Consider the following 11,468-nt stretch of genomic DNA (forward strand, 5'->3'; position numbering starts at 1 on the left):
AATTGGGCCGTACAATATACCAGGAAAAATCATCAACAAATCAACAACAAACGTTTAAAATTTAAACACTATCATACGACATTCAACTCTAGTCCGTTCCCATAAAGTGTCAATACCGCATAAATACGTTCTATGGCGGTTATCACAATGGATGCGATTCGCACGTCGCTGCGATGCGCGAGCGGAATGTCGCTATAATACTCGCATAGCGTTGTCTCGCTCAAACATCAGAGCGACGTGGGAATCGCATCCAAATGACTGTCTAAACTCGCAGTCAAGGTCTAATTCTAAAAACACTCTTCGTTGCTTATCATGAAATGGCACAAAACAAAATGAAATGCCATTCGATTTCAAATCTTACCAGTAGAAGATAGAATATTAAATGCAATAGCATTTCATTTTGAGTTGTGTCACCGTTCATCATAAGCAACGTTGGATTGCATGTTGATATGACGTTTAGTATGGCGATGGGGCTTTAGGAGAGATAACGTATAATTTTTTGAATTTTTTTATAGTTGGTAGTGTTTTGTTTTGTTTGTGAAAGTGTTTTTTTTTTTAATTGAAAGATGCAGATGTCTAAAGTGCGTGTAGTAAATTTGGCAGCGATGAAGAAAACTTTTTTAAGGTTAGTTTATCGCCGGGTGAGAATACATTTGTGCCATATAGGTACGCCACTTACATTGGTTTACCAGGAGAGCGAAAAGGAGCAAAAAAATAATAGTTTTCGAAAAGTTTTACATTTAGGAAATATTGAACTTATTATCATTTAGGGACATATGTTAACAATTTATAGTACTATAGAAATATTGTGAATATAGTAGTAATCATGTAATAAAACCATATTTATTATTACCATATCCGTTTTTGATGAGTAAATGTTAAACTTACAATGTATGATAATATATGACACAAAAGTGTTGGATATGTCACACTTTGTGATAATTATCTGTTAACAGAGTGTAATTATCCTATAGTAAAATGCGGATATGGCACATTTTTGAAAACTATTAATTTTCATATACCGATTAGTGTCAATTATGGCATATTTTTTGTTATTTTAGAAATCTAAAAAACGATTTTGTTCAAAAATGGATATGGCACAAACGTATTCTCAATTTCTCAGCCGGCGTTATATCAACATTTGTACTGGTTTTAGAACTTTAATTGATTTGTTTATTTCGCTTTACCTGTTCTATTACGATTGAATAGTTGTTGTTTGACATTGACCATCTTCTTATGCGCTCATACCAGCCAGCCAGGGGGCTATTAAATTACGTCATTTCAAATTGGGGGGAGGGGGTCTGGACATCGGATGATGGTAGCATTACGTAGAAGGAAACGGGGTCATTCGAAGCATGATTTTTGGATGATTTTAGGGGTGGGGGGGTCAAAAATCGTCAAAAATTGATTCGATAGATCGTAATTTATGAACAGCCCCCAGAGGGAAGCCAGTGCTGTCAGACTGGTTTAACTTGACAGACATTCAGACTCAGAGGAGTACCTCTGAGTAACCACTGTTGAATTGAATTGAATACAATGCCCACTTTAATTATTACAATTAATGTACATACAAAAAACAATATTAATAAGCATATATTATACTTAGATTAATTAATTAGCTTACATATTTCCCAAAAACATTGCAAATTATAGTTTTTTTGTATAAATATTCACATTTCACAAACAACAGGCAGTCCGCTGTCCGTCTGTCTGTCTGTCGTCCGTCCGTCTGTCACCAGACGAACCGTGATAGCTAGACAGTTGAATTTTTTACAGATGATGTAGGTATTTAAAGAACAAATAGTAAAAACAAAATAAACTAAATATTTAAGTGGGGCCTCCCATACAACAAACGTGATATTTTTGCCGTAATGGAACGGAACCCTTCGTGCGCGAGTCCGACTCGCACTTGGCCGGTTTTATTATCTTTCTGGGTTCCAATTGACCTACTTGATTCATTACTGTAAACTTAGACCACTTTTTTTTTCAGGAGCACCACATCTATAACCAAAGACAATGCAGCAGACATCCAGAATATAAAACCGTGGAAGGAAATCCCCGGGCCACCGGCTGTGCCTATTCTGGGATCTGTACTAAGTTTTTTACCTGGAGGTAAACTATTCGTCTCTCCTTCTAAAGTAAAGCTTTCCACATAGATTTACGGTCATTGACCCACCAGTTGACATCTCTATTGCACTCGCATTAATAGGGATGACACATGTTGAGTTTTAGAACAAAATCTAGTAAAATACATAGCAAATTAGAAAATCACAATGATGTGGATATTAAAATTATATACATGGAAATACTACACAAATACAGGACCTGAAAGTTTCATAAATTAAGTTATTTGTTTACTTCTTAAAAGGAAAAAAAGTAAGGGTACCATTCGATCCCTTACATTTTATCCAAAAAAGGTTGTATAGCAACTATAATGTGTCAAAGGATTATCTCATTTCAAACATAGACAGAGAGCATCATACTATCTTTGTCTTACACTAGTACTAGCACCCAAAAGAAAAGGATGAGTATAGTTTTTTTGGTCCTATTTACTGACAAATTGGTTTGACCAACTATTTTTGCTATTCATTACGTGCCTTCTTTTTTACTTTCTCTTTTGGTGGTTTCGCAACCCTAACCTAAAACACCCTTAACAATTTTCTGGATACTGTCAACCCAATTTTAGTAAAAATATTGTGACTTTTATCTTCGATCAACACGGAAGGGATGCGGCATTCGCTCTATTTCCCCTCTGCCTAGGTACAAGATCAACTGATCTAGCGCGGGTAATAAAACTAGTTGCGCTCGGATTTTTAACTAGACCGAGTCCAGACGCGCGAGTAAACACAGCAGCAGAAAAGATGCCTAATTGCGATCAATAAACCGATGTTTTTTGTTGTAAAAAGAGGTCGGGGACATCAAATTTACAAAAAGAAGGTGTTATATTTCACACGTAATATTTTTTTTACATGTCATACGTTTAATTATATTTAAACACAATTATTATATTTTAGTCTCATGTAATTGCTGGATTTATCGATTTTTCTCGCCCAGTACAAATTGCGGATCGGTCGAGCAACAAATCCGACTTCTCATCTCTTGACGAAAATGTGTTAGTGTGCGTGTTGTGACACTTGTGACTCGTCCGTACACAAAAACAGATCGAGGTGTGCAAGATTTGTCTGTGTAGGGTGTCATTTTCTATGTATTTGTGTCGTCATTACAGATTGGATTTTGTATGCAAGTGTGTGAGAAGTGCGACTGTGTACACATTCCCCCCCGCGAAAAATGGCAGAATGATTTGAATGTCAAGATATCGCTTGGGCCTATCCCTTCCGACCTGTCGGAAGCCCGTGTTGATCGAAGCTTTTTATCAATATTTCTGCAGCATTTTGTTTGATTAAAATGTTTTCTTTTGTAACGTTTTTTCTAAAAAGAATGCCTACTTTGAGGATGTTTCCGTTATAAAAGCCATAGATTTATATGTTCCAGTACTTACACTACAGTTTTTTGCCGCGTCACCTGTTCTAGTGTAGGATGATGTAGTTTATGATAACTGTGACTTGTTTATCAAATTATCAGGAAAGCTGTCAGGATACAAGGGCGTTGAGTTAAATCAAAAGTTGTATCAACTATACGGGCCTATAGTGAGATTGGAAGGACTGATGGGAGCGCTCCCAATGGTTATGTTATTCGATGCTGAGGCTGTTGAACATGTAAGTAAACAAAACAAAATAAATAAATAAATCATTTATTTAGGAGAAATACCCAATTTTATAACTTTACTTTTTACTAGCGACCCGCCCCGGCTTCACACGGTTAGTTCAACGAATTTACACAAAACCTTTAGGTACAAATTATACACCAAAACCTTCGTCAAGAAACACTCTATAAGTGAAAACTGCATGAAAATCCGTACAGTAGCTTTTGAGTTTATCGCGAACATACAGAGAGACATACGCGGCAGGGGATTTATAATATATATTGATGGTTCCTTACCCGTCCGTAGTTAGGTACCCAAAAGGTTAAAAACGGGACCCTGTTACTAAGACCCCACTGTTCGTCTGTCTGTCTGTCACCAGGCTGCATCTCATGAACCGTTATACATCACACAGAAATCACAGTTGAAATTTTACCAGATGATGTATTTCTGTTGCCGCTATAACAACAAATACTAAAAACAGATTAAAATAAATATTTATGTGGGCCTCCCATACAACAAACGTGATTTTTTTGCCGTTTTTTGCGTAATGGTAACGGAACCGTTTGTGCGTGAGTCCGACTCGCACTTGGCCGGTTTTTAGTATAAAAGATTTGAAATATCCATAATTTTAGCATGCAAGTTATTTTGTTACCTGTTTTAATACTTAATCTTAAATACATTGTAGGTCCTCAGATCTGAGAACACAATGCCAATACGACCAGGCTTCCCTTCCCTGGAGTACTATCGCAAGCAACACAACAAGACTTACGATCCCAAACGACAGACCGGCCTGATATCCGAGTAAATATGTACTTATAACTTACATCACTTACAGGATATCGTATATATACTTATAACCTAAATCATAGAGATAAAAATACATAGATTGCTCACTCCATACATCAGTTTTGATACCAAAAAGATCTAGCATCGAGTAGCAGAACTATCAGTACTGCTACTTGACAATAGATGTAGCACCGCTGCTAGATGTAGACACTGAAATTAATAGTCTTTTTGGTATTAAAACTGATGTATGGAGTGAGCACTCTTGTCTTACTATATTTCTCTATATATAAGAACGAAAAGTGTAAATATAGAAGCAACGAAATTTATCAAAAAAGAAACGTTGACATGTCCCATTTTCCACTGTCGCTTTCATAGTGGCACCTCTTTGTTGCTGCAAAGTCGGTGCAAAGTTAGCACGAACTCTAGTCTGGCTTTTATTTTACGTTATAGTCAGCAAACGAGCAGACGAGCCGCCTGTTGGGCAGCGGTCATCGTCGCCCTTGCACATAAGCGACATCTTGAGAACTTAGGGTTCTTCTTATATATACCCGCTTCTTGAAGAATCCTATGTCGTAGCGCAAAGAATACCTCTGGATTTTTAAAACACTCTTAATTTCATTGTTTCAGTCACGGCGAAAACTGGAAAGATTTTCGATCAAAGGTTAATCACATCATGCTACAACCGAAGATGATCAAATTGTACAAGGATGTTCTAGAAGATGTTGCCAATGATATGGTTGCGAAGTAAGACATTAAGATTATCCCACTAACCCGCAGTTAACCGTTAACCCAGTGTCAAATTGTACTTTAACTCCAGGTTTAACCGGTTTACTTCAAAATGTGTGTGTATTTTTTTCTTGATTTCATAAATAAAGCATTTTTCTTTTATTGATTTTAGATTAAGATCTGACAGAGACGAAAACAACATGATAACGAAGAAAATAGACATTGAGATGAATCTATGGGCTTTGGAGTCTATTGGAGTGGTAGCACTGGGGACCCGATTAAATTGTTTTGACCCCAATCTACCAGCGGATTCTCCTGCAAGGAAACTGATACAAAATGTACATGATACCTTTGAAATAGTGGAAAAGGTTGACTTCGGACCAAGCCCTTGGAGATTTTTTTCCACACCGATGTTTAAAAAAGCTATGAAAGTTTTTGAAGAACAAGAAAGGTAAACAAAACTCATTCAAGAAAAATAGTTACGTTAGTTTCTTTACCCATAAAATCCGAATTAAGTAACTCCATACACTCTATAAATAAAAATCGGCCAAGTGCGAGTCGGCACGAAGGGTTCCGTACCATTCCGTAATATCGAGCAAAAAAACGACAAAAAAATCACGTTTGTTGTATGGGAGCTAAATATTTATATTACTGTTTTAGTATTTGTTGTTAAGAAATACATCATGTGTGAAAATTTCAACTGTCTAGCTATCACGTTTCATGAAATTCAGCCTGGTGACAGACAGACAGACGGACAGTGGAGTCTTAGTAATAGGGTCCCGTTTTTACCCTTTGGCTACGGAACCCTAAAAATGCACACAATAACTTTACGTGTATACGTCTATTAATATGTATATGTTTCTTCTATTGTTAGTTTAACAAAATTCTTTATCGACCAAGCAATAAAAAATATGGAAAAGTCAAAAAATAACTCAACTGACACTCCTAATTCAGAGAAGCCCATTTTGGAAAAGCTCCTCGAGATTGACGTTCGAGTAGCACATGTTATGGCATCAGACATGCTTATGGCTGGAGTAGATACGGTAAGTATAGTTGGTCAAACCAAATTTGTCAGTAAATAATAACAAAAAAAAAACTATAAGTACTCATCCTTTTCTTTTGGCTGCTAGTACTAGTGTAAGACAAAGATAGTATGATTCTCTCCGTCTATGTTTGAAATGAGACAGTCCTTTGACAAACTATTAAACAATATTGGCAAAAGTACAATCTTAATAGGACGAATCACGAGAGCTGACACAAAATGTTGACAACTCAGTACAATTTCGGGACAAGAATCTTGCTTGGCGTAACATCAACAAACTGGTGTTTCACAACAGAAATTAAGTCATCAACATTACCTGTACAAGCTGCATACCATTAACATACATTGGATCCAATGTTCTGGGAAATGTGAATTAATACGACGGCGATGAATTCATTGTCAATGTAATGCGATATGAGATGTTTTAAAGGGACCTAGACGAAGCTGCTTTTTAAAATTAAATAGTTCAATGTTCAATGTGTAGATCCAGGGGCCCGTTCTGATGATAATTCATTGTTCTTAAGCAGTTACGAATCTGACATTTCTTTGACAGAAAACCAGCCAAAAGCTCCTGATGTAACCTAGGTATTTAAATATGACTTTCTTTTCAGGCTGCAAACACCGCACTTGCTACATTGTACTTTCTTGCAGCTAATCCTGATAAACAAAAGAAGCTTAGAGAAGAAGTTTTAGCCAAGGAATCTCAGAAACCTTACTTAAGGGCCTGCATTAAGGAGTCTATGAGGATTCTACCAGTAGTTAATGGGAATATGAGACAGGCTACTAAGGAGTACAACTTGCTGGGATATAGGATTCCAAAGGACGTTAGTTTTGGTTTGAAATATATCTAGAATAAATTTAAAAGTGGAAAAATTACTGTCTTGGGTGAGACTTGAAGTCACGGCCTCTGCAATCAATAACATCGATCGCAGACGTTTCTGCTTGTTAAAAAAAATGAAATATACCTATCAGATTAAACTGGTTTGACCTGAAAATGTGTAATCAAGTCTAGCAAATTCTTTTAATTACTGTAATTAGTGAGTACCTACTTGAAAACGTGATATGCATATATTATGATGAGGATCTCAGACGTGGAACGGAACACATAATAACGATATCATTTCGATTTCAAATGCGACATCACTGTTGCAGCGATCACTATCAATGTGCTTGATAAAGTGAGTGACGGATTGAACGTTCTATGGCCGCAGCACTGTGGTCACGGGAAAACGCAATTTATTAACCTTTTAACCGCCGTAGACTGATATGATAAACCATACTCTGGCTCATTTCGCCGCTGTCTGATAAATAAGACAAAACTTCGTGTAACTTCGTACCCCCCGGCGACACGAGCACGCTCGATGACAAATTCTATGGCGGTTAAAGGGTTAAAAAAATCGGCAGATATATCGCTAGTTACATCAGTAATCTTAAGTAAAATAACATCCAGAGGCCGTGAGTTCAAGTCTCGACAGTCAACACAGTAATTTTTCCACTTTTAAATTTATTCGAAGCTTAAAATAACATTATAATTCATATTTGTAGTACAGTACGATCTAGAACAATCCAGAACAATTCCTAGTAATATCACTCATAAGTTGTGATCAGTGTCGAACGTAAAAACTCAAAAACATTTCAGGTTGTGGTAATATTTCCCCACCAGTACATGTCTAATATGAAGGAACACTATCCAAAACCGGATGAGTTCATACCAGAAAGATGGCTATCTGACAAGGAGGATCCCTTTTATCATGGCAATACTCACCCCTTCGTTACCAGTCCGTTCGGGTATGGTGTGAGAATGTGCATAGGTAAGATTATTTATTTATTTATTTTATTTTTATTTTTTATTTAGATAATATACAGTCCACATTTGTTACTCGGCTACTTATAAACAAGGTTAATTGTACTTACATACTACACTAGAATTATACAGGTAAGTATTCTTTTTATTTATTTTTAACCCTTTACCGCATACGAAGCCATAAAATTCGATTGTTTTTTAGGTAAGATTATGTACAATAATAACCAGAAAAGCTAATCTCATGCAAGCATATAACAGATCGTCAACTGAACGTACACTAGGTAAAATCTTATTAGGTACAATACAATACAAATACTAAAGAGTATTGCAAACACAAGCAGAGGTAAACGACAGGCGGTGCTGATAATATTGATATGTAAATATTGTTATATGTACTTATATAAAAGTGGCTGATAAGATATCAGCCGTGTCCGATAATCTTATTATTAAGTCTCTGTGCAATAAGTAGCTATCTCACGAACAAACATAAGGTAATTATATGATGTTATGTATTAAATGTAGTTTAGTTTGCCATGAATAAACGAATTCTTATTCATTATTCTTATGTGTGTGTATTTTTTTTGTATCCCAATGGGCGTTTTTTTTTGTTGTCCCTTACACTTTTTTTTCAAATTTGGGATTTTTTGTGTTATTTCTACTCAGAATCACGAGCTCTTTCTATCCTAATAGGAGAAAAAAAGTGTCCCAAAATTTCCATACATTTTTTGATCTTTCCATTCCGCGACCGCCATACAAAGTCTATGAAAAATGGTGACGTAATGGAAATAAAAACCTTAGGACACTTTTTTTCTCCTATAAGGATAGAAAGAGCTCGTGATTCTGAGTAGAAATAACATAAAAAATCCCAAATTTGAAAAAAGTGTAGGGGACAACAAAAAAAAAGCGGCCAAGTGCGAGTCGGACTCGCCCATGAAGGGTTCCGTATTTAGACGATTTATGACGTATAAAAAAAAAACTACTTACTAGATCTCGTTCAAACCAATTTTCGGTGGAAGTTTACATGGTAATGTACATCATATATTTTTTTTAGTTTTATCATTCTGTTATTTTAGAAGTTACGGGGGGGGGGACACATTTTACCACTTTGGAAGTGTCTCTCGCGCAAACTATTCAGTTTAGAAAAAAATGATATTAGAAACCTCAATATCATTTTTGAAGACCTATCCATAGATACCCCACACGTATGGGTTTGATGAAAAAAAAAAAATTTGAGTTTCAGTTCGAAGTATGGGGAACCCCAAAAATTTATTGTTTTTTTTTCTATTTTTGTGTGAAAATCTTAATGCGGTTCACAGAATACATCTACTTACCAAGTTTCAACAGTATAGTTCTTATAGTTTCGGAGAAAAGTGGCTGTGACATACGGACGGACAGACAGACGGACAGACAGACGGACAGACAGACAGACATGACGAATCTATAAGGGTTCCGTTTTTTGCCATTTGGCTACGGAACCCTAAAAACGCCCCAATATCATCAAAAAACTGTGAACTCAAATCAAATCCTGTCTTTATATACACAATGGGTGTGTAACTTCCTTAGGGCGTGGGGTAGTACTTCAAAATGTCGTCAAATTGTGATAATAAATCACCCATAATTCCATAATATTAGAATAGAATCCCTATGTGGAATCACCCGACATTTTTAACTTTTAGAAACCCGAATACACTTAACTTATTTTGTGACTACCTACTGTTAAACTAAAACACCAATCATCATCAAATAAAGGATTTAATGCAATAAAAAAAGCGGCCAAGTGCGAGTCGGACTCGCCCATGAAGGGTTCCGTATTTAGGCGATTTATGACGTATAAAAAAAAACTACTTACTAGATCTCGTTCAAACCAATTTTCGGTGGAAGTTTACATGGTAATGTACATCATATATTTTTTTCAGTTTTATCATTCTCTTATTTTAGAAGTTACAGGGGGGGACACACACATTTTACCACTTTGGAAGTGTCTCTCGCGCAAACTATTCAGTTTAGAAAAAAATGATATTAGAAACCTCAATATCATTTTTGAAGACCTATCCATAGATACACCACACGTATGGGTTTGATGAAAAAATTTTTTTTGAGTTTCAGTTCGAAGTATGGGGAACCCCAAAAATTTATTGTTTTTTTTCTACAGAATACATCTACTTACCAAGTTTCAACAGTATAGTTCTTATAGTTTCGGAGAAAAGTGGCTGTGACATACGGACGGACAGACAGACGGACAGACGGACAGACGGACAGACAGACAGACGGACAGACGGACAGACAGACAGACATGACGAATCTATAAGGGTTCCGTTTTTTGCCATTTGGCTACGGAACCCTAAAAAGGCATAACTTGGGAAACTCCACTACGACGCCGCCATTGCGGCAATGCTCACCTGTCAGTCATTGCCGCGCTATCGCTATAGTGATGTGACCTTTTCCAATACCGATTGTTGGGCTGCACACGCGAAAGCTCATTATCGGTTATCACTACCTATATATGTGTAACAACATAATATTTTTTCCCAGGTCGCCGCATCGCAGAGCTAGAGATGCAGACACTCATATCGAAAGTCGTAGAGAATTTCGATATCGACTGGACGGGTGGATCCATCAACGTCACTGCCAATTCGCTCAACTATATAACAGGACCTTTTTATTTTGTATTTAAAGACTTGTAGACAAATAATGAATAAGTTTTTATAATAATAAACAACATACACTTTTATAATTTTTATTTTTATTTTTTTATTTTATTGGTATTCAGGACAACAACAGCCGTAAATATAACTAAGACATATTAATGCTTACATAAAAATAAGGCCAATAACAGTCATCCATTGAATTACATTGTATAACGATTAAAAATAGCAAAGATAAGAAAACAACGAGAATGTAGAATACACACAAATGCTCGATACGCTAGAAATACTATAAACCGGTTGTACAAAGTTTAAGTAATGTAGTTAAAAAATGTAGTTAAAAATACCTACTTCTGATACAAAACAAAACCATGACATTGCATCAGTTGTAAATCAGACACCAGCAGACATTCACAAAAAATATTAAGATAAACACCATAATGTAGTACTCAAACTGAAGTTTTATTGTAAGTTAGAATTATTAGGAGTTAGAATTTAGAAAGGTACCTACCTATAACGTACAACTAGTTTACTAATGTTTTAACAGTCACATTTTTAGGGTTCCGTACCCAAGGGGTAAAAACGGAAACCTATTAGTAAGACTCCGCTGTCCGTCTGTCTGTCACCAGGCTGTAACTCATGAACCATGATAGCTACTATAGCTAGACAGTTGAAATTTTCACAGACGATGTATTTCTGTTGCCGCTATAACAACAAATACTTACTAAAAACAAAATAAAATATATATTTAAGTGAGTAAAT

At 36.0% G+C, this 11,468-nt stretch overlaps 1 protein-coding gene across 2 annotated transcripts; it reads left to right on the forward strand.

Annotated features, from left to right (window-relative positions):
• Positions 1-534: 534 nt before the first annotated feature.
• Positions 535-10,760, forward strand: LOC134662774 (cytochrome P450 CYP12A2-like). Of its 2 annotated transcripts, XM_063519068.1 has the most exons (10): positions 535-625; positions 1,991-2,112; positions 3,583-3,716; positions 4,389-4,504; positions 5,117-5,233; positions 5,388-5,666; positions 6,090-6,258; positions 6,869-7,081; positions 7,897-8,068; positions 10,594-10,760. In XM_063519068.1, the coding sequence occupies exons 1-10, from the start codon at positions 567-569 to the stop codon at positions 10,743-10,745; spliced, it is 1,533 nt and encodes a 510-aa protein (XP_063375138.1). In that variant the 5' UTR covers positions 535-566; the 3' UTR covers positions 10,746-10,760. The 2 variants fall into 2 exon arrangements, with proteins under 2 accessions (XP_063375138.1, XP_063375139.1); XM_063519069.1 differs by lacking the exon at positions 1,991-2,112 and having other exon boundaries at positions 550-625.
• Positions 10,761-11,468: the final 708 nt, after the last annotated feature.

Source organism: Cydia amplana, chromosome 3, assembly GCF_948474715.1.
Source record: "Cydia amplana chromosome 3, ilCydAmpl1.1, whole genome shotgun sequence".
In the NCBI taxonomy this organism is placed as follows: domain Eukaryota; kingdom Metazoa; phylum Arthropoda; class Insecta; order Lepidoptera; family Tortricidae; genus Cydia; species Cydia amplana.

What these genes read in the sequence shown, in the direction of transcription:
- LOC134662774 (XM_063519068.1), top strand. Translation starts at nt 567, where the DNA reads ATGCAGATGTCTAAAGTGCGTGTAGTAAATTTGGCAGCGATGAAGAAA. An exon ending in GATATAGGATTCCAAAGGAC is followed by an intron (nt 7,082 to 7,896) that starts GTTAGTTTTGGT and finishes AAAACATTTCAG; the next exon opens with GTTGTGGTAATATTTCCCCA. An exon ending in TGGTGTGAGAATGTGCATAG is followed by an intron (nt 8,069 to 10,593) that starts GTAAGATTATTT and finishes ATTTTTTCCCAG; the next exon opens with GTCGCCGCATCGCAGAGCTA.